The sequence below is a fragment of the Condylura cristata genome, unplaced genomic scaffold (genome assembly GCF_000260355.1).
Source record: "Condylura cristata isolate star-nosed mole 26May11 unplaced genomic scaffold, ConCri1.0 scaffold00005, whole genome shotgun sequence".
NCBI classification, from domain to species: domain Eukaryota; kingdom Metazoa; phylum Chordata; class Mammalia; order Eulipotyphla; family Talpidae; genus Condylura; species Condylura cristata.
The window spans coordinates 5,085,640-5,112,043 of NW_004567106.1; the positions used below are offsets into that span (position 1 = coordinate 5,085,640).

Sequence of the window (26,404 nt, forward strand, 5' to 3'; positions counted from 1 at the left end):
GAAGGCCAGAGGTGCAGGGTGAGACAATTCAGCAGAGACAGTGGGTAACAGAACAGATGGATCTATTGAAATACACTGGTGAGGGGAAGAGCAGGTAAGACAGGTGGGGTCTAACCTTCCATGTGGCTCACCTTTCTGGCAGGGGATCGAAATCATGCCACAGTGGCTGGCAGTGACTAGTGATAGCTTAATAGTCCTGATACTTTAACCCATGCACCACCAGGGTGGCCTAATTTAGCCCTTTTTTTAAAGTGAAGAGCTAAAGATAGACGCCATGCTCCGGACTTTTTGATACACATTTCTGTGTGTCAGAGTCTGTGATAGCTCTTCTTACCAGGGACTTGGCTCACCTTGGAGGAAATATCTGTGATTCTCTGTATTATTACCATCATAAGAAAATTTCGATGACATAGCATTTGTATATTTGTAGCTGCCCCTTTGATACTACATAAATGTATTTTTTTTTTGTGATGGCATTTGTCAGATTTATTTTTTTAACATCTTTGTTTATTTTTTCACAATATAGGGTTTCTCCCCTCAGGTGCATCACCATAATTTTTCCACCACTGAAGTGTCTGCAGTCAGTCCTCCACCATGCTCTCCACCCTATTCTCCTCCTATCCTGAGTGTCTCAGATCTATGGTCTACTTTCAAGGGTCAGTGTTATAGTTTGTCTGATCCTTGTTTGGTTTCTCTAGATTCCAACAGAAATCATCCCTAACTAAGAGCTGTCCAGGGTTCTGAAGTAAGACTGCCCAGACCGTCTGGGAAATAACCAGCCTCTCCCCTCCAAACCACCCACACACACACAATTCTACCAAAACTTACATATAAATAATTAAGGAACATGTACTACTGAGAACCAATATAATGTAAAACAAGTTGGAAACCATTTAATTAGGTGTAGAATGCAATTTCTTTGTATTGAGTGACAAAGAAATTTGAAACATGCCATGGTGATGTGCTTGCTGCACTCTTTACTTAATTAGATTTTAAACTTGAGCCTATTCCTTAGGGGGTATATCATGAGCTTACTCATATGAGTAAGTGAAGAAAGCAACAGCTTTAAGATATCACTCAGCAAGGGCATAAAGGGATTTTTTTTTTTAACTAAAGGCAAAGTTATGCAGGCCTTTGTAAGATTTTTAAATTATGTAACATTTCGCATGCTTGTTAAATTTTGATATCTCCATGATGAATTCTGAAATGACCCTGGCTCAATTTCCAGAACATCCAGGAGGCAGTGAACTGAAGAGATTGCTTCCTTCTCCCTGCCTGCCTGAGTGTGACACCCAAGGGAGGGAGTGGGTGGGAGTAACTTTAATGAGGAAGAAAAAAAGCAGGCTGACTCCCCTGGACTGTGTGGGAAGAAAGTGCGGCCTGGGGGAATCATCTAGCCTTGAGAAACAGCAGTTCCTGATACTGATAAGTGATTCAATTGAGAAAATAAATAAATAACCTCTGACTAACACCAGAGCCACAGTATTATACTGTGTGCCAGGACAAGGTATTCTGTAGGCAGTGAATCCTTGGATCTTCTCCAAAGTGGAGTATTAGTAAAAAATGCAGACAATTTAATTATAATAGATTCACTTGTCCTTGTGTTTTCACAAGCTTTACACGGAGAGTCTGGTCAGGGGTTAGGCTAATATTGTTACCTCACCTTGTAGAGCATGACGTAGGAAATAGAAGGGGAAAATATATGTGTAGGTCTATGATTGTGGGATTTTTCCATCTCTGTACACACACGTGCAATACATAATTCATGACAGGTAATTTTAGAGAACTTTGGCAAGAACTTCAAATTCAGTGAGATCTCACTACTGTTCAAAGAATTTTATTCTAATTGCAAACATATTTTTGACTCACATAGAATAATAATATTAAGAAAATTTTGTTATACTGTAGATTTTGTATAGGAGAATTACTGTATGAAAATTTTCTCTCCTAGGGCTTTTTACCTTTTTTGATTCAGGCATATTACATTCTGAAATTTAATATGCTTATTACTGAATGATTTATGAATCTTAATACTTATGGGGAAAATTAACAAATTTAATAATTGGAGGAGAAAGTTAAATTAACTTCCAGTTTATCCGCTGAAATTAAACTCATCTATTTAAGCCATTATTGTATAATTTGAAAATTCTTCCATTCTCATAAAATCTAAAAAATCTCTTCTAGATTCTTATTTTAAAACATGGTTTATTGTGTCTCTTGCACAAGATGAGTGCAGTATGTGAGTTGGAACCTGAATTACTTGATTTTTTTCTTTTTATTGTAGGAAAGATAGTGACTTAATAGTGGGTTTATTTTGATATGATTTACTCCTTAGTTTTTTTTTTTTTTTTTTGGCTGAGTGACCTTCTCCACTGCTCTCTTGCTATTTCCAGCTACTCTGAGCAATTGTGGTGATTCATTACCATCAGTTACGGTGGCTGGCTTGGTGTTACTTTCTGAAAGTAAATAATCCCTCTGGGTGAGACGTGAGCTCTGATGAGTTAGTTCTTGCCTCTCTTTTTTCTGTGGAAGGAGCACAAACGGTAGCGGATGCTGAAGCAGACAGCTGAAAGCAGTGATGTCTAGGAAGTTTTTGTTTCATCTAAATGCAGTTTTTCAATCTGTATCACAAGTGGCTCACTGCTTGTAAAATAATGGTTTTTCCTCCACTTTCTTCCCTTCAGTCTCAGTAAATTGATGTTACAGAGGGATGTTTTAAGTTTATTTCGTAGCTCTATGTGCTCAGGAGACTGTTAAGTACCCTTGAGGTCTACACTTAACTCATTTTAAGAAACGTGGATTTAGGGGATTCAAAACAGTTCAGTTGCCCCTTTTGGGCGATAGGTTTTAGATTCCTTTGTGTCTAGAACTGTCTAGGTAAATCACACTGGTTTCAGATATTATACTCTAAATTATCTGCCATCTGTGTGGCAAATAATCTGGGCCTTGCTGCCCTCTTTTAGGACCTTTCATTTTATCCCTGCTCAGCGTGCAGGTTTCCATTTGCTAAACCATTTGCTTTGTCCTTAATCTTTCCAATTTGATTTCCTTTATAAAATGTTTCTGTAAATGACTTTACGGCTTCCCTGCTCACTAACTCCATTGACTTTCCTTACTTTTCATTAAATTTCAGGCTTCTGAAGCTCATATATAACACCAAGTAAATTAACCCTAAACCTTTATCAGGTAATAACTCTATTTCCAGAGCTGCAAAAAATCACTTGTGCTTAATGTAGATAAATCTCCACCCAAGATTTATATAGAATCACTGTGTGGAAAATATTCTCATACAAAGCCCTTTTGTGGTCTTAAATATAGACTTAAATTATTTATTTTCTGAGTTTCTTCATATTAATTTCCGTCTTTAAATGTGATGTTTATTTTATCTTTGTTATATATTCCTAAACACTTTGAATGACTGTCTCAGGGCTAAATGTAATCTGCTGAGTTAGGGGTTATTTCCTTTTACGTGGCATTTTGGAGGTAAATATAAATACAGTAGACAGTGATTATATTAATGTGGGTTTTTTTTTTTTTGTACCAAGTCTTTGAAATTTTGTATGTAGTTTATACTTCGAGGACATGCATGTGGACTGGCCATTTTGGGAGCATTCAATAGCCAGTGATCAAGTGGCTACTGTATTGCATAGTGATGATCAATTCCTGGCTGATATTACCCATATGTCAAAATGTAGAGACTTTGTTGAGTTCATAGGAAGCTGTATGAATGGGTCATAGTTTCCAATTTTAGCAAAATCTCGCTTGTCGCCTTCTTTTAAGTTAAATATCTATAGATAGCTAGATGGTCAGCATTTTGTTTAATATGTGTCCACATATTTATGTGAGCCTTTGTTAATAGTAACTCTGGCACCTTGCTTCATACACAATTGCATGCAAAATGTGGACAAGATGCTTAGCATCTCTGTGTTTGTATGTTTTGCAGGCAGAGGGTACCAGACTTCAGCGAGAACTCCGAGGGTATTTAGCAGCTATCAAAGGTAATGTGTATGAGTTATTCACTGCATATTGCCAAGCATAGGTTATTCTTGGAATTCACCAGTGACAGGCTTAATTGTTAGTTACAAAGCCTTTTGGCTTTCTGCAAGATGGATACTTGAGCACAGGTGTTCTATTCCACCCACTCCCAAATTCTCATTGACATGCTAACTAGAATAAAAAGAGAAGAATATGCCTGCCCTTATGCTGGAAACTAGGAGTAAGTGCCTCTCACATGCCAGGATTTCTAGGAAGATTTGTTAGAAGGAGCTTGAGACCTTGTGTAAGAAAAGCAGCAGCTTATTTACTTCCTATGGGAAAACATGTCCCAAAAGTAGAATGCACAGTCACACTTCATCCCTAGCTGGAAAAGCAAGAAATGGAAGTAGAGGCAGGTACAGGATTATCAGGGAACAAGCCCTGGAGTGCCTGTCACGTGAAGGGGCCAGCTGCACCTGTCTCCCTGCTCCTGAACAGGGACAGAAAGGTCCTGGCATTGGTTCCTGGCCTCAGTCATGCGAGTAAAGAAATGGGGCTACTGATGGGTATAGGGGGACATAGGTGGGTGCGCCCATTTCTGCTTGCTGTAATTATTCAACTCCCTGCACCGAGTCACATCCAGTTGTACCCATGGGTGGGATGGCTCATAGGTAGATTTTGAGATTAGTGGGGAGAAAACAACTTCTGCAAGAGTTCTTCTGCAAGTGTTTTTGAATAAACTTGCCAAATAAAAAAAAGTGAGGTTCCTAGACTCATGCTTTATTCCCTTTCACAATTCTAGATACAGTAAATATTCAAATGTGTATATAAAGCATTAGAATAAAATACAGCAGACTTAGTTTCTGGTCTTAGATGACAAGGTTTTTGCAGAGATAACCTAAAAGACAAAGTGTAAGTCAAAAGATTGAGTCATTTGACTGAATAAACATAAAATGTCCTCCCATACATTTTGACAACATAGTTAATGAAAGTGAGCTGAGATATAAAGGGCTCAGTTAGTAAGTTAAGTGATGACCTGTTGGTTAAAAGAAAAAGTGTATAGAATACATGAAGAAATAATTAGCCAAGGAAGAACTACAGTTAGATAACAATTGTGAAATATACTCATGAGTGATCAGAGAATATTATTAAAAAGTCAAATTGGGGCACCACCATTTTCTTTCAAATGTTCAAAGACATTAAAACATTTTTTTAAAAAGAAGGTAATACCTTGAATTGGAAAAAGCAGTGGGGAGAATACCCATTTTATACACTGTTGGTAGGAAGCTTTCCTGGAGAGCAATTTGGCAGCATTCCTTCAGCAATTTTTTTGACATGACTTTTGATATAACAGGTCGATTTCTAAAAATCTATCCTAGTGGTTTCACTGTGAATGTGTGATATTGATTACAAAGTTACTGGTAAATAGTGGAAAAGTAAAATCTTAAGTAGTCATAATATTAATAAAGTAAATTTTTAAACTAAAAATGTATTTAAATGTTTTTACGCCAAGCATACCATTTTAATCCACATTACTCCAAGAGGCAGGTACCTTTATCATCATTTATAGAAAGAAGAGTGAGGTAAAGAGAAGTTAAGTGGCTTGTCCAAAGCCCACTAATCAAGAGAACCAGGATGCGTCTTCTGATCTGTGTGTTTCCTGAAGCCTTGCTTTTAGCCATTGCTCTATACTACCTTTGAATGTCATGATACTTGGTGAGGCTTTCTTTTCACTAATTATGGTCCATCTATATAATGGAGTAATGGCAGCTTACTACTATTATTTGAAAAACAGTTTTTTTCCTTGGATTAATATTTTTGACTAATTTTTGTTGAGATAACATGGGTTTACATTACCATATATAATTTAGGAAAGAGGCTCACACCTCTTCAGATGTATGTGACCATATCCCACCCTCCAGTATCCCCAGGACTGGCATCCCCAGTCCATAAACATAATTCATCAGGCACTCCAGCTTTGATCCCACCCCTAAACTCCCACGCTGATAGCCTCAATTCAGTGTTTATATTTCTATGGTTTGTGTTGGTGTATTTTTCTCAGTCCTTTTGTTTCTTCATATTCCCATATGAGTGAAGTCATCTGGTGTTTGTCTTTCTCTTTCTGACTTAACTTGCTGAGCACATTCCCCTCCAGTTCCGTCCATGTTGTCACAATGGCAAGATTTCATCTTTTTATGAGCACTTGCTATGATACTGTGTTCTAGCCATACTTATCTCTTTTTAACCTTCTAACACAGCAGTGACGGATGTCATCAGCCTTATTTTATGTTTGCAGACAACTTTCACAAATTCATTGATTTCATAATTAAAATTTTGGGGAAGATTAACAGTTCTAATAGTTTAGCCATAAAATAGAAGGCACTTTGAGTCTTTCTTTCATCATTGATTTAGGATTTAAATGCCAGAAGTCACACATTTATTCAAGCACAGTATATTCTGTTAGCTCATTTTTTTTTGGGGGGGGTGGGGTATGGGTACATTTGTTGAAAGGCTGAGGGAATTTGATCTCTTTCCAGGGCTCTTGTTATTTTACCCCCTTATTATGAAGAATGCTTTCTGTTTAAAAAGACTGGCATAATTCCTTTCCTTAATGTGGTATAGAAGAATTCCTGAGTGACATTAGCTCAGGAGATACTGGGTGGAGTTTTGAAACAGCCCTTCTCTGGGTCTGTGCAGCCCATGTACCTTGTGATGTGACAGCACATCCCCACTGTCAGGAGGAACACCCTGTCAGCGTTTATACAATACATTTGGCTGATTGAGTGATGGTGAGTCATAAGAAAGGCCTGTGTTTGCATTACTTTGGTCAAGGCTGGTTGTGGTGAATTATTTTTTAAAAAAAGTTAATTTTAAAACAATTTGGAAAATTTTTTTTTCCATCTCAATTGTAATGCCCGCGGGTTTCCTATCACCAAGTCACCCTTGTGCCATCACCATAATCCTGTGCACTTCCTCCCCACTCCACCCCCCATTTTTGATCCCATTCCCCACTCCACCCCCCCAAAATGGTTGTTCATTATTCTTGTTATTTTCTCACCTGGTCCATTATACTCCTGCTATGAGTGAAACCATCCGATATTTTTCTTTCTCTCTTTGGCTTATTTCACTAAGCATGATCTTTTCCAGCTCCACCCAAGTTGCTGTAAAAGACATGTGTTTCTCTTTTTTGGTTGCTGAGTAATATTCCATTATATATATGTACCACATCTTTTTTATCCAGTCATCTACTTTTGGGCATTTGGACTGCTTCCATGTTGTTTTTCCAATTGTAAATAAAGCAGCAATAAACACGGGGGTGCAGGTATCTTTTTCAATCAGTGTTTTTGTGTCTTTTGGGTAGATACCTAGGAGTGGGATTGCTCGGTCGTAGGGAAGTTCCATGTTTAGCAGTTTGAGGAACCTCCAAACAATTTTCCATAGTGGTTGTACAAGTTTGCATTCCCACCAGCAGTGCAGGAGAGTTCCTTTTTGTCCACATCCTCACCAACATTTGTTGTTGCTAGTTGTTTGAAGATGTGCCATTCTCACTGGGGTGAGGTGGTATCTCATTGTGGTTTTAATTTGCATCTCCTTTATTACGAGTGATGTTGAACATTTTTTCATATGCTTGTTGGCCATCTGCATTTCCTCTTTGGAGAAGTGTCTTTTTAGCTCTTCTGCCCATTTTTTTGTTAAGGTTGTTTATTTTTGTTGAGTTTCATCAGTTCTCTGTATATTTTTGTGGTTGTGGTGAATTTTTAAACAAGTTCCCTACAGTGATTATCAGAGCTTCTCAACATGCTAATATATAATCTCTAGTAGGCTTAAATTTGTAGGCAACTTTTGCCAGCAATTTTTTTATGATTGGAAGCCTTTCTCAAAGTCTTGATATTCCTTGGAGCACATTTTTGGTATCGGGAACATACTGTAAGGTAAGGGTTATGTGTTAAGTAGGTCATAATTTGCATCTTCAGAGTGCTTTTCTGGCCAATTTTCCTGGCTTCCCAAGGTGAACTCTTAATTGTCCTGTAAGCCAGGCAGCATGCTAACAATATTGTGGAGGAATGAGAACTGGTCCTGAAAAGTCATAGGCCCTGAATCTGAGACCAAGGAAAATTGAGAAAATCACCAAGTCTCTCAGCTGCCTTGGGTTCCTTACCTATAAGGAACTATGCCACAGTTGCTCTCTGAAGCCCTTAAAATCTCTGCAACTGGAATTCTATGAAATTGTGTTTAGTAACGCCTATTCATCTTATTATCATGGATCTCTGGGTGGTACCCACTGCTCTAAGTCTTTATTGTTTCTGCTGATGCTTGGACTTTGCAAGGTAAATCTTATGCTCTTATTTGTGGGCCTGATAATATTATAGAAGATAGAGTTCCAGGGGTGAACATGATAGGCACCTACTCTTACGTAGAGATGGGGAGAATGTTAACCAAACAGAAAGGCCAGATGTGGTGTGGCACATTGTGCTTTGTGTGTCATCACAAAGGAGGATGGACCCCTACCTTACAGGGAGATAGGAGGCCAGGTTAGGAATGGTCCTTCCAGGAACTCATGCCTGAATGGACCCAGAAAGGCAGCATGTTGATGATGGTAGGACCAAAATCGAGGAAGCAATATGAATGAAGACCACAGAAGTAGAAGGAGACTCTTTAGGGAACTATTGTATCAGTGGAGAGCTACCAGAGAATGAAGCTGGATGACAAAAAGGTAGACAGCATTTGTGTAAAGAAGTGTTTATATCTTGTCTCCTACTTGGAATTTTGTTCTGTCAGTGGGGCAGGGAGTCATTACATTATTTTAGACAAGGAATGAGTCACATGATCAGATTTGCATTTTAGAAAAAGTAGTTATTGTGGTTGTATAGAATTCAGACTAGAGGAAATGAAACTGCAAAGAAAATTTTTAGAAGTCTAATCCAGTAGTTTAATAATAACAATAGCTAACATTTATTGAGCACTTAAGTGCCAGGCACTGACAAGATTTTTCCTACCTCATTTCATATATTTCTGGTTACTACCCCTGGCATTGATTATTTGTAATGTACTCTGAAAAATTGAGATATGAAATATTTAGATAATTTGTTTAAGATAGTATGTATGGAACCAAGATTTTAACAGACTGAATGATTACAAATAATAGTCTTAATTATGGTGCCATATGGCTTCCAAAAATAGTTTTATTATGAAGGCTGACATTTGAATATTTGCTACATGTAAGTACTTTGCTCAACCACTTGCATGGATTATTTCATTTGCTCTAAATAATAGACAAGGAGGGCCTCCCTGGTGGCACAGGGGTTAAAGACAGCGTTGTCAAGCCACTGCCAGCTACTGCAGCACCAGTTAGATTCCCTGCTGGCCAGGGAGCTGACCCACATGGCGCAGCAGGCCTCTCCTGTCTTGCCAGCTGCTACCCTCAGCAGGGTATTTCAGTCAGTCAGCCTATTCTGCTCCCCACTCTCTCTAGTGAATCTTAGCACCACTACCCCTGCCACCCCCCCACCTCTGGCTTGTACCGCAGTTCTTGTATGCATAAATAAATAAATCTTAAAAAAAAAAATGACACAATGAATGAGTAACCCTGGGCAATGGCAATGGTGTTGGAAGAAGGGGCTCAGGTTTCTAACCGGAACAACTGGGTGATTTTCATATCAGCTGGGAAAAGGAGTAAGAGCAGAGTTTGGTGGGAAAGTTTTGAGTCAGGACATTTGAAGTTTGAGGTTCTCATTGGACCTCCAAGTGGAGATGTCCAGTAGTGAAGTGGAAGAGCCACTGCTATATGGGTTGCTGTGGAGCCAGACATGGGGATGCTGAACAAACTATCTCTCACTCCAAATCCGGGGGAGGAGGGGAGTCATGTAGTATAATTAACCTTTGTTAGTCTTGGCCAATTACATGTAAGAATGGCCCAGAACACACTCTCATAGTCTAGACCTTCCCCCCCACTACTTCCTCTGTACTTGCTTCTTGAAACTACAAGAGAGAAACTTCCCTTCCTGCTTTCCCCTTAGGCAACTGTTATCTTCTTACAACAGCTCTCTTCTAAACAATGGGCAAAGCTGCTAAATACTTGCAATAATTCAGATACACTTCATAGTCTATAACCCCTCAGCAGGGGCATCATGTGCTTTCATTATGGCATTTTAAAATAAAATGCATACTTTCAGTGTGTGGAAGCAAAGAGGATTCTTGTAGATGTGCAATCTGTGCTACCAGCCTGAGAGGATGAAAACAGGAGTGTGCATGTCTGGTTGCGTTGGCTATAGAGGGTGTTAAAATAAATGCCTTGGAGGAGGCCCAACATTTAAAAGAGAGGGGAGTGATTTCTATCCACTGGTAAAATAATAATTCCATGCATGATGTTAGACACCTGTTTGACCGTTTGGGAAATCACTTATCTTGTTAGAAAATATTTGGTACTAGTGATAGCTTTTAGTATCTTTTGCTTTAATGTTGTTAAATTGCTTGAAGAGAACTTGGTTTTTAGCTTTTTTCCCCTCTTCTGCTATTTTCAGGGTAAGTTCTGAAACCCTCAAGTTTTTGCCAGTCTAAGTCCCTTTAGTACAAAGTTTGTTCACCTGTGTATCTGTCTGAATACTTCCTTCTAGTGTTCTAGAAACAATTTCTATGCCAGAATCATTTCTTTCCAAATTATCCATCACTGCTTATCTGCACAGCAATTCTTATTTTTTTTTACCACAAATAGACATTTACCACAACATTGTGCTCTAACCCCCATTGATAGAGATCTTAACGTTATTTCATTTTAAGCTTCCATTCATCATTTTCTTTTCACCAACATGGTTACTTGTCCTAAAATGCCATTTCTTCTTTCTCCAAAGACATAGTTTAGAATCTGTCTGCATAGCTGTTATCATTTCCATCAGATGTATGACAAAGAATTAAAAAAAAACTATAGATTCCTTTGGGGGTCTGAATTATAGAAGTCAAATAATGACTTTTGGCCATTTAGTGACCTTGAGAGTAGGTTTCTTAGTATAGATTTGCTTGTATTCAGGGAGATATAAGTGTGGGAACATGACATTATGCTGTTGCTGCCACCTTAACAGTAGCCACATGTAACCCCAAGAGAGAACATTGTCACAAGGACACAGGTGCAGGTTTTGCTATTTTTTTGGGGGGGGGATGGGAATGGGGGCTGCTCTCTCTACACCTCCAGCATGATTTCCCTCGTCAGTACCTCTCAGGGATCTGAGTCATCAAGTTCTCTTTCCCATCCTAGCCTGCTGGGGCTTCAACTTGGACTGCCAGTTCCTTCTGGCTGGGTGTGTGTGTGTGTGTGTGTGTCTGTGCTTCTCCTTGTAAATGGCATCCTTCAGCTTGCTAAGGGAGGGATGCTATATAGAGAAGGTTACCGGCTTTCACACATAGTGTGACCCCCCCAATGTTGAAACCTCTAATATGCAAAGACCAAATATATACCTGCATCTTATCAGTGGAAGACAAGGGATATTGTACACTTTTGAGTGAAGAGGATCAGGAAACATCAAATTGCGTGTAGACTTTCATGCTATTTGGTGTAACGCTTCTATCACTTCCGATATTTTATTTTGCCCTTTACTCTCATTCTTGAACCCAGAATTGACTGCCTTACATGGAACAAGCATATGGGCGAGTCAGTTTAACACAAACTGTCCATCTCTGATTCACTGGCGTCAAGTATATGAGATGTATTTTTTTAATTGTTTATTTATATGCATTTTACGTCATTGGTCATTGTTTTACACTGTTTGTTTTCTCCTCTCCGGTGTGGGCCCCCACAGAACCGCCCCCCCCCCACTCACCTTTGCACCACCATCATAGTCCCTTGTGCTCTTCCCTCCCTTGTTTTGGTCCTTCACCCTCCCTTGCAGAATGTCTCTGGTTTATAGTTTTCTGTTTATTTTGTTGTTGTTTTTATTGCTCTTTTTTCCCCTGACCCCTTACTTGATCCCCCTATAGTCTCCCTATAAGTGAAACCATCTGATATTTTTCTTTTTCCTCCTGACTCATTTCACTGAGCATGATCCCTTCCAGCTTCTGCCATGAAACATATTTTTAATCTCATGATAGCACTGTTGCTTTACCTCTGAGTTTTCTCTCATCTCCATTTATTCAGTCTCATCTCCATTTATTCAGTCTCTTTTCCTATCCTCTTGACTAAAGCCAACTGAGACAGTCTCGCCTTCCAGTTGTGGAGAGTCAGGTGCCAGAGAGGCCCTTGTCCAGCTCAGCAGCTGCACAACCACCTGGCTCTGTTTCCAGCTCTGGTCCGTGCCCATGGCCATCTGCTCCCACTGTGTTCCGAAGGAGGGCTGGAGAGGAGCCTGGGAAAGACTTGGTGGTACTTAATGTCACCACATTGCTCTCAGAAACATTTCCTGTTGATAACACTATTTCTGCAACATAGTCAGTGTATCTTGCATGAGAATTCTGATTTAAAGTTCTAAGCCTTTTGAGAAGTTGATTTAAAACTCTTTTTAGCAGTTAATGATATTGGAAAAACTTTTTTCTATTGAAACTTTTTGGGTCACTTAGCTACTTTCAACTTGTATGCTCTAAAACCTATTGGTTTTTCACCTACCCGGTTCTAAAATGATGCTTTACTTAATAACATTTAAAATGGTTTGGGATCACATTTCTTTTTAGAACTTTGTAGTTTTGTGGACAAGTATTCTAGGTGTCCTATACATTTACAGTTTATTTGTAGGACACATAATTATTGTTGTTTTCACAATAAGACACCTTTTTGATTTTTCTAAGACCCAGTATCATATAAATAATAGAAAGTATACAGTGTGGTCAGGAAAGTTCAGGAGTCTTGAAGCCATGACTACAAATGCTATTATGCCTTCACAATTTTCCCTTTAAGATTTTTTTTTACTTACTTAAAAGAAGGGAAGAAAGAAGCCACTCCTCAGTCTTTTCTGTCTAAAAGAGGTTGTTTTTCTTTATACCAGGCATGCAGGAAGCCTCCATGAAGCTTACTGAGTCTCTGCATGAAGTATATGAGCCTGACTGGTATGGGCGAGAAGACGTGAAAATGGTCGGGGAGGTAAGAGCTGGTCTGGAGCTCACACAAGGCCTGAGGTGACTTCTGTGAACCTCCCACTATGCCCTCAGCCTCTTACGCATTCATGGTCTTAATCCCAAGGGGATACCTTCTACCCACAAAGCAATTCTACCCTCTGGATGGCACCGAAGTTAGAGTAATCGGTGAATGTAGTTATAAAATGACGGATAGAAAGCTGTGGGCTAAAAATTGTTTTTCCTCAAAATAAGAATAACAGTTTTCAAATGTAAAACAAACAATCCCTTAGGTTTTGTTAACTAAATAATGATTACAAGAGAAAGAGGAAACTGAAGGTATGAGGGAAGGTCCAGTAGAGAAGTTCAGTAGAATAGTGATGAATAATACTAGAAATAAGGTGGTGGCTGTGGTGTGGTCCAGGTGTGAAGCAGTCACTCCTGAAATGTGTGTAATATTGTAAATCAGTGTTATAGCAATTAAAACCAAGATTGCTACTAGTTATAGAAACATGGCTTTAAACACAGTGTTATTTCAATAATTGGAACTTCTTCCCATGTGTAAAGGCTTCACTAAAGTGTTTGGAGGGAAAAATAACATATAGCATGCTGCAATGATTTAACAATCCATTATAGCATTGGTGGGAGGTTGGCTCGTGGCATGAATTTGTGTATGGCCTTCAGCCTGCTCTTCTGTCTCACTTGACACTAGCTAGTCATTTACTGGTCTGCAAAGCCTGCTAATAGTAACTTTCTGAAAGCTTTGTCTACAGATGTGACTTCACATCTGAAGTCCAGCGTCTGGGTGAGTTCCTCGGTTTGTCAGAATGAGAAAGTAGACATTGCTATTTTGAGAAAGGCAGAATGGGGCGGAGACCAAGAATGGCTTTGTGTCATTGACTGGCTCTTTCATCTTCCCAGACTTTTGCTTTCTCACATGTAAAATGAGGACAATAATTTTACATAGAGAGCACACTTCAGGCTTATGAATTCATGTCATCAGCTTAGTACATGGTTCCTGAACTTAGAAGGCCACTGTCAGAGGTTCAGTCACATCCAGGTTTCTTGTTAAACAAAGAACAGTTGCTTGTCATTCCCATCTCTGGTGAGCTTATTGCTGTTCATTTAGGTGCAGAAGACCTCAGAAATGTTGGCACAGCTCAGGGAGACCCTTACGTATGATGCCCTCTGTCTGGGTGGGCCTTGGGAAAGCCAGGTTAACACTGTCCCTGGGCAGTGTCCCATGTCAGTACCCACATCCCACATTGAGTTTCATAATTCCACTGTCACTAAGCTAAAAACAGATTGTGTGTACGTGTAAAGCTCTTATTGGCTGTTTCCTCTGTGAAAACTACAGATAAGAATGGCAAATCCAGCCCCCACACATCATTTCCCAATACATTTATTAAGCAATAAGTAGCATCTTGTCATAGTTCTTTAATATAAAGACACTTTCTACATCGTGTTTTGAAATGTTTAATTCATTTCATGAATTTCTGATCAGTGTTTTATCATTAGAAATTCATGTAATGAAGCATTTTAAGAGAGTAAAAGAGACTTGTGTTATGACTTTTCAAAGCACTGTGTTACCAGTGTGTCAGATGGTACACTTATTTCTAAAGAAAATGCCTGATACCTACCTTGGTCTCTGCAACTACCACGAGTATCTTCACTTGCAGATCCACATATAGGCTCATTTGATGGTGAAGGGACTAACAGACTAATACTGCATGTTCAAAGGCCTTGCTTACAAAGAAAATCAGTATTTTTTAAAAATTTTTTTTATTTGGCATAAATATCTTGATTTTTAGTTTATAATAATTAGGGTTCCTTTTTGAAGGATGAAAAAGAAATGCCAGCTCTTATTTCTTCATGCTACTTAGCAAGAAAGAATACAAGTGCCAGATAATCCCAGTTCCTCCTTTTAGAGATACTTACTGAGAGTCCATTTCACTGACCAGAGCTGAATCTGCTGGCTACACTTAGCTGCAATGAAAGCTGGGTAATACTGTCGGTGTCAGCAGCCATTTGCCTTGCTGAAAATTGGAGGTTCTGTTACTCAAGGAAGGAGATGGTAGATACTGGGAAATAAGCAGCAGGCTCTGCTGGGTTACCCCAAATATAGTAATGGGGAAAATGTGAGAGGACATACATGATCACCTGCTCTGGGCTTGGATTGCACATGTGACATGCTTTATGTTGTCAACTCATTTAAGTGGGGAATTTATAACTCAGTTTTCCAGGGTCATACAGTGGAGGTATGACTTGGCAAAGTAATGAAATTCCCCCGGCCCATCCTTTTCTATAAAATGGCAACCATAAGAATTTCTTCATAAGGTTGGTGTGAGAATTCAGTGAATAACCATAGTGTTTACTCCTATGCCTTACTCCTACTATTTCTATTAGTAATAGTAGTACAGGTAATTATAATAGTAGTAGAACTCGTAGTGATACCTAATATTCAGTGTCTATTTATCATAGTTAGTCCATAAATGGTAGGGTCTTTTCTAATGTGACTGCATATTTTTTCTTCCTCTGTGGAGGCTTAAGGAATGGTTTATTGTTTGTCTGGAGAGCATTCTAATTTCATGGATTACTTAAGGAGCTAGATGTCTCAGTGGAATTCCTTACAGTCTCTTAGCCTCAATGTCTATCTGTAGAAATTTGGGGACCTCTTGGATCTTCAATATTCTTTAGTAATTGATAATCAGAGATATATTTCTTAATGAGCTGGAACCTTAGCCTCTATTAGTAGACTAAAACTGGTTTCCAAATTTCCTTGAAATTTTATTATGTTATTAAATAATCCACATTCTTTCTAGCATCTCCTATCTGGGGAAGTAATACTTAATTTTATAATCTTAGATTTTTTTTTTTAAGAAGTTTGGTAAAAGGTATTCATTCAGTTGGGCCCTTCCTGGTGGCACAGCAAGTTAAAGCACAGCACTAAGAAGATAAAGCCACTTCAGCATGAGTTAGATCCCTGCCCCGGGACGTGACCACATGGCACAGCAGACCTCTCCTGACACGTCCGCTGCTCCCCTCAGCAGTGTACTTCATCCATCTGCCTGTTCTGCTCCCTGCTCTGTCTCTGGTGAAACCTCTAACTGCCCCTGCATCTCTGGCCTGTACCCCAGTTCTGTATGCATAAATAAATCTTTTTAAAAAAGGTATTTAATTAAGCTAATTCCATAGAAATCTCTTTGTTCCTCTTTTTCTTTCAGAAATGTGATGTACTGTGGGAAGATTTCCATCAAAAACTAGTAGATGGGTCTTTGCTGACACTGGATACCTATCTTGGCCAATTTCCTGATATAAAGGTATTTTACTGTGTCTAGAAAGGGAAGAATTGAATGGTTTCATGTGCTTATTGAAACATAAGCAAGAGATAAGCATTGAAAGTCTTCACATTGACATCAAGGAAAGTTGGTAATTTTATCCTGTTCCTATGAGTTTGAAAGGTAGTCATAGAAATCACATTTTCCCTTTTAATGAACTGTTTTAGCTAGTAATTCACTGCAGAAGTCATTTATTCCTATAGACATAAAATAATAAATGAGAGGTTGCAAAATGCACCAATTTTCTATATCTTCAAACCTTTTTCTTATATAGATATTGACAATTTCCATTAGCGAGACACTGATCCAATTAAAGATTTATTACAAAAAGAATAAAGATTGATTACAAAAATGAGAGCAAAATCTGATATTGTTGGTTTTTTATTTTGCTTGTGTTCATATTCTACCTGTGTATTTTTTCTCTTAAAATTTTCAGGTTCAAGTTGAACTTCTAAGATAATAAGCATTTCAAACATACTTAGAACTGGGTCTAAAGTTGTGTTGTTTAAAATACTTGTTTCATTTGACACTTACTTGATACTTAGATTTCTTAGAAGAGAAATACACAAGTCAAGGATTGAATATAAATTTGAATTGATTCTGGAGTTAAATGTGGTTTTAAAATCCTGTAGGTAGTATATAGTAAATAATAGAATTAATATATTTGCTGTCCCAGGGCTTTGCTATTTTTCAGGCCCAGGAAAGAGTGCTGGGTAAATTAGCCATGTACTGCCTCTCCTGTAGGGTGAGGAGGCCATGAATCAGAATTTGTGGGCATCTATGTGTCTTCCCAGGAAATGATCTACACTGGTCTTAACCCTGAAACAGAGTGGAACCACTTGACTAAAATAGCTCTCATACCAATGATGTTAGTCCCTTTGGTTCCATACAGGATACCTTTTACTAGTTGACCAACATAAAAATGTGATTTGGGGTACCAGGAGCATTTTTCCTACAAGGTAAGAACCCAAGTGGATCAGACTAGGTACACTCACATTGTGGGAAAGTCCAAATGATGGTTTCTTGATGATGTTCTCATCATAGGTAGCAGAACAAATTATTGAACCATTGTATAAATATACTCTAATTAAAAGGTATAAATAAGTTTTTGTAATTTTCTGTGAACTTATATTTTAAAAATGTAAAAAATTCAGTAAGGTCACATGTACTGGTTATGGAATAGTGTTTTGGGATATCTTCAGATTATTTAATAGATATTAAAATTAATCTTGGAAATTATAGCATTTGTGCAGCAGTCTCAGAATTATTATTACACTTTAGACTATCATTTGTTACATGGTAATTTGGTCTCCATAAAAATAAATTCCCAATAAATTAGAAGATACATAGAAACTGTCATCTTACTTGAAAAGTCCAAAGCACCTTATAACTTGGCTACATTATGCATATAATATGTACTTATAGTATGATTTAGCTAAGTAAGTGAAAGCTGTGTTGGCCTAGAGGAGAACCCATTTGAAAAGTTTTTGAGTTTCAATAATAATAACATAGTGTCATCGATAAAATATGAAGCATCTTATTTGTTATGGTGCTGCCCAGTGTTATTTGAAAATTTGCTGTAGTTTCTAGAAGAATATAATTTTGGAAAGCAAATACATACAGAAGTACTTATGTTAATCCATAGAGGTATTAAAATGAAATCATGGCAGAACATATTGGTTAGTTGTTTTCAATTTGTTCCATGTGAGAAAGATGGACTCAGTAGAATTGTCACTTAAGCAGTTCTTTTCTTGGAGTTGATGGTTCAGGTTATGAAGATGAAATAATGTGTCATGGTTTTACCTACATCATAAAGAGAGATTGAAACAATAACTTTCCTTGAGGTCACATTTAGACTAGCATAGCAAGCATATAGATTACCAGTCAAGATAGAGAGTAATGAAACCATTTCATATGAACAGTTGATGAAATGGTAGTGTTTAACTTCAAAATAAAGCAAAGAATTGGAAAGTTGGCAGGAAAGCTGTTTTTAATATTTGAACTTTTTTTTTTCTATGAAGCTGCTGTAGTTATTCTGTGTGTCATTATTCTGGATGAAAGTTAGAAATGGATGTGGATTCATTGCTTCATAAAATTGATACCCAGTAATTATATAATGAATGGGCTATTCATGGATTGGGTTATTGATGATCAAAAGTAGTAAGTGGAGGATATTCAAAGCATGGACCTTGATTCCCATTGAAACCAACAGGCCACATGTGGTTGGAACCTCAGGTAAATTTTCAAATATTTACTGTAGCCCATCAGTCAGGGCTCCCTTCATGAGGGAGTAATGTTTGACTTTCCCAACTGTGACTACCTTGGCACCTTGTGTTATGGTTTCCATTATGTAGAACTGACATCTGAAACCAACCTTATAGAAGCCCCAGCTTGTCACCAATGCTGGCAGATTGTCAGCTGTGAGCATTTATTCTAAAATGTAGGTTTAGTTCTAACTTGACAACCAGACATGAGCAACTAGATGTATATTTACAGCAATGTGCCAAAGTGAACTCCAAGCTGGAGTTAGTATTGAAACAAAAAAAGGTAGAATAAATTATATTCTTCACTGCAGAAGTCAGTGAATGTGGAAAACCTGAATAAATTTTAGTTAAGCTAATTGAATTAATTACTTATTAAGCTAAGTGATTTTAAAAATTAAATTTGCGGTCATAAGTAAGAATGTTATAATTTTCTACACAAAAGCTCAAGTAGCCACCCTTACTTGTGAAATCTGGTTCTTTTTTCAAGTTTCCCAAATATCAGATAGGTAAAGATAAAAGACTTACTTGTTTTTCCACTATAAAAATGCATGCATCCAGATGCCTGATGGCCTTCAAAACAATTGCTTCCACCATGGTAAGCTACACTCTGTATTTGATCTGTCAGTTACAAAAGAAAATGAGTCACTATTTACTTCTTGATTTTGAATAAAAAATAAGGTCACCCAGTGTACTCATCTACTTTATTCCAAAGCTTGGAAGTAATTGGATTTTTGGCACTTTCAAAATGAAATTCATCTTCAGAGAAACAAGATTTGCTTCCTGGAAGATATTAAAGGAGGCCCTACCCCTACACTCTTCCCCTTTCTCCCACACCAGTCAACAAAACAAAAGAGCAGCTTAAGAATTTGCAGGTAGATACACAAAGTCACTGCTGCAGGAGGCAATACTCCTGGGGCCTCTCTTGGTTAAGTCTCAGTACTGTCACCACCACCTGAGTCCAATCCCTGGCCAGGGCACTAATCCAAGTAGGTGTGGCAGACCTCTCTTGTCCCGCCCACTGCTCCCCTCAGTAGGGTATTTCAGATCTTCCTATTCTGCTCCCCACTCTGCCTCTGAATCCTCTCACCACCTGCACTTCAGACCTATATTCCAGTTCTATGTATAAATAAATAAATATATATATATATTTTAAGAAAGAACATACTCCATTGAAAATGATGCTATTGGACCTCCTTGGTGCTACAAAGGGTTAAATATCAGCACTGTGAGGCCATCAGCAGTCACCAAAGCACAAGTTCAATCCCCAGCCAGGGAGTTAACCCATGAGGTGCAGCAGACTTCTCCTGTTTCACCCACTGCTCCCCTCAGCAGGATATTCTGTCAATCTGTCTGTTCTGTTCCCCACTCTGTCTTTGGTGGATCCTCTCACCTCCTGCACCCCAGCTCTTGTATATATAAATAAAGAAATCTTAAAAAAAAAAAACATAATAATGATATTTGTCACCACATCAGCACAGCGATAGTTCACAGAGGGGCCTCACTCTGCCCTGCTTTGGCTAATTCATCATCTATCATTCAAAGGAGTGTGGTATATCAGCCACATAATCCACCACTAACTCTGTTCGAAGATGTAGGTGCAGAGGGTAAAGTGAAAGAGACTAGAAGTACTAAATGGGAGTAACTGCACTAGCATCTCTTTGAAGGGGGTGTCGAGCAATAGCATAAAGGAAGAGACAGTGAGAACACTAGGATTCAAAATATTAGGAAGTACTTACTGTGGGTTACTGACATTGTACTTACGTGACCTTGAGAATGAGGCCTTCTGAAGTGCTGAGTCCTAAGCAACTCACTAGCTTTGCCTTACTCCTGGCGCTTGTAGGAGGCTGATCCTTCCATCTTTTGCCCTGGAGTTTCTGAACAATTTTGGGTAGCTTAGAGGTTAACCTCATGCAATTTATAATTAGCTACATGTAAAATGGGAATTACTTGTATAGCATCCTTACGGTAGGTTGCTGTGAAGATCCATGCATGTGACTGTTTTTTAAGCCATAATCACTTATGTTTTTACAGTTTTTTTTTCACCTACCATATCACAAGTAAGGGTCTTCTGCAGTAGTCTCAGTATTAGTCTGGCTAGCCATAATATATCACTAAGACCCTTCAGTAAAGAACAGATACGTGTATTTACCTCAGATGAATTAAATGAGAATCTTTTAGTTATGGACTCAGAAATTAGTAAATTTTACAACTGCTTATAATAGGCATTAGTTATTCTTATTTATGTAACTTTCAAGTGGTTATCCTCTAGTTTAATTCATCTTCACTTAAACTAACTTCAAATAATGTTATAGCACTGTATGTAGTCTAAGAACCTTTCAGCAGTGTACATCTAATGGATGTTAAATAAATTTACTGTGGATGTTTCATAATATTTGCAAATATTGAATTACTGTATTGGACCCTTGACATTAATATGGTATATGCAAATTATATATTGTTTTTTAGAAAAAAATGCAACTCTAGTTCTCTGCTTCTCTTTGTATTATTATTATCATTCTTTTTCCCTTACATATGTTATATGCCCCTTTTATATGTTTTCATCTTTGTTTTGATTAACGGTTACCTTTTCAAGTAATTGAAAATAGGAAAGAAAACTCCTTTCTATCTTCCTTGATGGTGAAATCCTCATTTCTTTGTATGGCTAGCTCTACTTAATATTAGAATTCTTATGCTAGAATTTATTCTCTTAGCAGTTGTCTGGAAAACATTTCTACTTCTACTTTTGACTACTATTTTCCCTAGGAATAGAATTCTGAGTTGGCAAATTTTGCTTTATTTTTAATAATTTAGTACTTTAAGGATGTTATCTCATAGTGTTTTCCTTGCCTAGTTTCTGTGGATTAATCTTATCTTTATACTTTGTTTTTTCTTTATTCTTGGCTTTAATCAGTTTGATTATACTACTCATGATAAACTTTATTTGTATTTCTCCTCCTCAGAGTTGTATGAGTTTCTTGGTTACTTTGATGCCTTCACTACCTTATAATGTTTTCAAACTTTGCCTATTCAAATATTGTTCTGATTTCCTTTCATCTTTTCTTGAGGCTTATTTGCATTATGTTAGATGATTTATTATTGCATTACAGGTATTGAATGCTTGGTTATCTTTTTCCCGACTCTCTTTTCTTTTTATTTTAATAATATCAACTTCTTCATGTATTTTTCAAGTGTACTGTTTCTTTCCTCAGCTGTTTTAAGGTTAGTGGTTAGTGCATCAAAGAATTTTTTCCTCTGGTATTGTTTCCTAACATTTCCATTTGACTATCAAAGCTTTCATATTCCTTCTGAAATTCCCCATCTGTTTGTCTGCAGTTTACCTTTTCCAATTACAACTTAGTCTTAATTATTTAAAAGTTCCTGCTTGATACTTCCAATTTCAGGGTCATGTTGAATTTAGTTCTCTTGATTGCTTTGATTTCCACCTGCGTCATTTTTTGTTTCTTTTTCATTTTTCCTATATTGTGGTTTATAATTTTTGATTGCATGCCAGAAATCATGGGTACAATAGTGAAGACCAAAGTGTTATTTTTTCCTGGAAATGGGCATGCCTTTTTGTCATTTAGTGTTGAAACTCAAATCAGTGTAATCACAGCTTGAATTGGATTTGGGTTTTGCTGTTGTTATTGTCACTTTCAGGGCTCTGTGGCTTTTAAATTCCTCTGGAATCGGCCTGCTAATTTCCTTGTGCTTTTGTTTTAGCATCTATAATGATTTTAGATTACTGGTTTGATTATGGTTTTTGTTTCTCCCTGGATCCCCATCAGGTGGACCCTTGGATGCAAAGATTTGATTTTTCTCCATGTCTGGCTGTGTGTCAGGTTCCAGTTGCTGTCTATCTGTATTGCAGAGCGGTCCTCCCACCAGCGGCTGCCACTAGCTGTTCAGTTCTAGACTTAGAGTGGGGCAGGACTATTTTTCTTCCTCTTTTTTGGCCTTGTCTTAGGTAAAGCTGACCTCACATCTGTGCTTCTCTTGAGCAGGAATTTCCTATGCTTGTCCAAATGGGATCAGACCTCTGCTTGTTATGGAAGTCAGAGAGCACACTCCAGGAGCATTAATGCCCCTCTCCTCTGGGTAGGAACTTTTCTGCTACCTTCTGCCTGTAGCAATGACCTTTGTCTCTAACCCGAGTGTCAGATTCCTGTCCTCTCAGTATTGTTTTCTTCTTCCTCCTCTCTTCCATGCAGTGGACCATTGTTTGTTTTCTAGCATCAGGAGCATTTGTTGCTCTCTTCAAGCAACTTACAAGTTGGCTTTGTAATAGAAATAGAATATGGAAATACACAGGGCTTTGTGTCTGCCTCCAGCAATCGTGAAGCTTCTCATTTTCACCTGCACTGTAGCAAAAACTCTTGTCCCTAAACTTTTTTGCAGCACTCAGAGAAAGCCCAAGGGAGGAGCTTGCCCATAAATGTTTTAAACAACCAGACACCAGACCTTTAACAATTTGTTTAAATTTTAGCTGCCTGGTGTCCACAACTTTTACCTGTGCCCTGCCATAAGTGAAGTGGTTTGTGTGTTTTGTTTCTCCTTGTAGGATTTGTTACTCTTTGGAATTTAGATTACTTTATTGCGACTTCATGTCTGATACAATCAAGATGAGTTATGTTTTTATAGATTGTACAGATTTTTTTCTTGTTAGTATGGGAGTGTTATTGTTTGCACCTGTCTATATCCTAATTGGAAGTGAAATTCTCTAGGTATCAATGTATTTTTAAAGCTCCTCAGGTGATTTGTATTAACACAAAAAGTAGGATGTTTCTAGGAAAAATAATTTCTTAGGAACTAAATCTGCTTTATAGAATGTTGGTAGTGAGTGTTATTTGAATTATACAACTAAATCCTAAGGTAGTCCTCCAGTATCTTCAAAAATAGACATTTGAAGTTTAGAACATAAGTTACTAGAGAATGTAGGTTACTTGTTCAATTCTGTAGTTTTCTAAACTTTGACAGCAAATTTTTCTTGACCTTCTCATCATTGGCCTGATTATTATCGAAAGGGGAAATATTTGCATACTTCTTTTCCACACAAAGGATTGGAAGCTATAGTCAGATTTCCAAGAATCATTTGGGTACTAAATCTCCAGTCAAGGTCCTCAGTTACGCTGGACAAAGAAAGTATTTTCGCACTCAAGAAGAGAATCTATAACCCTGTCTCTTTCTTAGTGCATCTATTTCCCGTTGGCAGAATCGCATTGCAAAGCGCAGCAGGAAACTGGTGGATTATGACAGTGCCCGGCACCATCTGGAAGCTTTGCAGAGCTCCAAGAGGAAGGACGAGAGTCGGATCTCTAAGGTACAGCCTGAGTCCCCTGATGATGACACGCTCCATCTTCTGTGACCTACAGCGATACTGCTTTTAGGATTAAATGATTCCTGTTTAAAAAAGGATGGGCTAAGAATAGAATTTAAGCAGAAACACGGTACTGTGGGCTGCTTTGCATATTTAATTAATGCCGTATTAATTAAAATCAGTTTTTTCACATTTTTGTGACATTTGCATGAGTGATCCAGACTCATGCATTTAATCCAAATAAATTTTGGTCCCCAACAGAATTGTAGGATCAAAGAAAGTATTGTAGGTTCAAAGAAAGTAACACGTGTTCTTGGTCTTTCTGTGGCTGTGTCCATATTTGATACTAAAATACCTACTCAGAAGCCAGGTTTGAAATTCTCAAACATCACTTTAGATGTCTAAGAATACATACACACACATACTATATTTTGATACCTTAGAAAACCCATTTCAGGAACTTTTACCATGCAAGTCAGTCTTATAGGATGCCAACTAACCGATTGCATCAACTACCTTCTCCCTCAGCTTCTAGTCTTGTTTCTTCCTCTGTTCCTACACACAGTTGTCTGGTTTTTCTACATCAGATAGTCAGTATGCCCTTCACTGCTTAAGCCTCTTACTAGCACCCACTGCCTATAGAAATAAAAATTCGAAGTGCCTGCAGCAGCAGCAGATATGAGCCTCACAATTTCATTGTTACGTGTCTATCCATCATTACTAACTTGCAGGTCTTCTGTTGCTCCCTCTCCTTCTTGTACTCTGCCATCCCAAGCTTGAACCTTTGCAACTTACATGTCAGGTCCTGACAAGTCACTATAAATGCAGGGCCACATCAGCACTTCACAACACTTGTGAGGTCGACCTTACTGTGTGTGTATATGACAAGAGCACACAGTCAGTGAGTTAGAATTCAAACCCAAGGAACTCCACCTTTATGTATTGTGATGCTTCACCCCCTTCTGTAGCAAATGTTTGCTTTTTCTTCAAGATTCAGTTAAGGGAAAGGAGAGGGAAAGGGATCAAAACAGGAGAGAAAAGTGGAAGAGTCTGTGGTGATGTTTACAGGTGTCTTGGTAATTAGAATTTTATGGGGACAACACCTGAGGAGAAACCAAACATTTAAAAAAATGAACAAAAATGTAAGCATAAAACAAACTTTCGTTGTGAAACTTACTTCCCCGTAGCATGTTCCTGTAACATACATAGAGCAGATTGTAAGCCTGGTCTTGCAAGTGTTTAGACTCCCTAGTAGACCAGGTTTCTTAGAGAAAATCTGTGTACAGTATCCAGAGCAGAGTAGTATTTGTGACAAGCATTTAACACATTTTGGAGAAGGAAAGAAAAGTGCCAGAGATTGCAGGAACAATCAGTACCATCAACTCATGGTAACCAATTCATTAGAATCAATTCAGACAATGAAATGAGATTTCACATTTCACGTCTACTGAAAGTAAATGTGAATTTTAACCACATTTCTTTCCTCCCTAAAATATTTCTAAGAAGCCATCATACTGTTCATATTTTATATTAAATGATGTTGCATATAAAATGTTTTTGTATTTATGTGATATTCTTTGAACACATTGTTGTGTGGTTTCTAGGCAGAAGAGGAATTTCAAAAAGCACAGAAAGTGTTTGAAGAGTTTAATGTTGATTTACAAGAAGAGTTGCCATCATTATGGTCACGGTAAAGGTGTTTCTATACAGCTTTCATATAAATTTTTACCACTTACAGAAGTGGTAGTCACTCTCCCTGCCTCATGTAATGGGCTTTTGAGCACTTACAATATGCCTAATGTGACTAGAGAACTGAACTTTAAATTAAATATATTTTGTCTTAATTTATTTTTTAAAAGATTCATTTTTATTCATTTATGCATATAAGAACTGGGGTGTACACCAGAGATGTGAGCGATGAGAGGATTCACTAGAGACAGAGTGGGGAGCAGAACAGGTATATCTATTGAAATACACTGCTGAGGGGAGCAGCAGGCCAGACAGGAAATGTCTGCTCCGCAGTGTGGGTTGTTGAGCTAACATCTTGTCATAGTGGCTGGCGATAGTTTGATAGCTCTGAGAGTTTAACCCCTATACCGCCAGGGAGGCCTTGATTTATTTGAATTTAAATACGGCATGTGGCCAGCTATTATTTTGGGTGGCACGTTTTTTAATCTTGGTAATATTAAGTGGAATTCCAGGAATCAGGACAACTGCCCTTGGACTTGAAATTTGCAAGGTAACCTTCCTATATAGAAATTAGAGGACTTCTGTTTGTCCTTTAAAACTGAGCTTTATGTGGTTCTAGACTGAAGTTTGACCATTTCTACATAGCACTCTCAATATTAGATAGTGTTCATTTTTGAACTATCTGAATGTCTAGAGGAAATTTTAACGAGCTCACTATAAAACTAAGCTGTAGAACATGTTGACTTCATTGTGCAGTCACAGCTGAAAGTTCAACATCTATATCAGCTCAT

The 26,404-nt window shown here is 38.0% G+C and overlaps 1 protein-coding gene across 1 annotated transcript in view; it reads left to right on the top strand.

The window, feature by feature from the left end:
• Positions 1–26,404, top strand: part of LOC101619122 (amphiphysin) — a 187,549-nt gene that overhangs the window by 103,818 nt on the left and 57,327 nt on the right. The window contains exons 3-7 of the mRNA XM_004676661.2: positions 3,944–3,998; positions 12,942–13,036; positions 16,233–16,328; positions 23,820–23,927; positions 25,529–25,614. Of these exons, the coding sequence (XP_004676718.1) occupies positions 3,944–3,998; positions 12,942–13,036; positions 16,233–16,328; positions 23,820–23,927; positions 25,529–25,614 (440 nt within the window). The remainder of the gene's footprint in view (positions 1–3,943; positions 3,999–12,941; positions 13,037–16,232; positions 16,329–23,819; positions 23,928–25,528; positions 25,615–26,404) is intronic.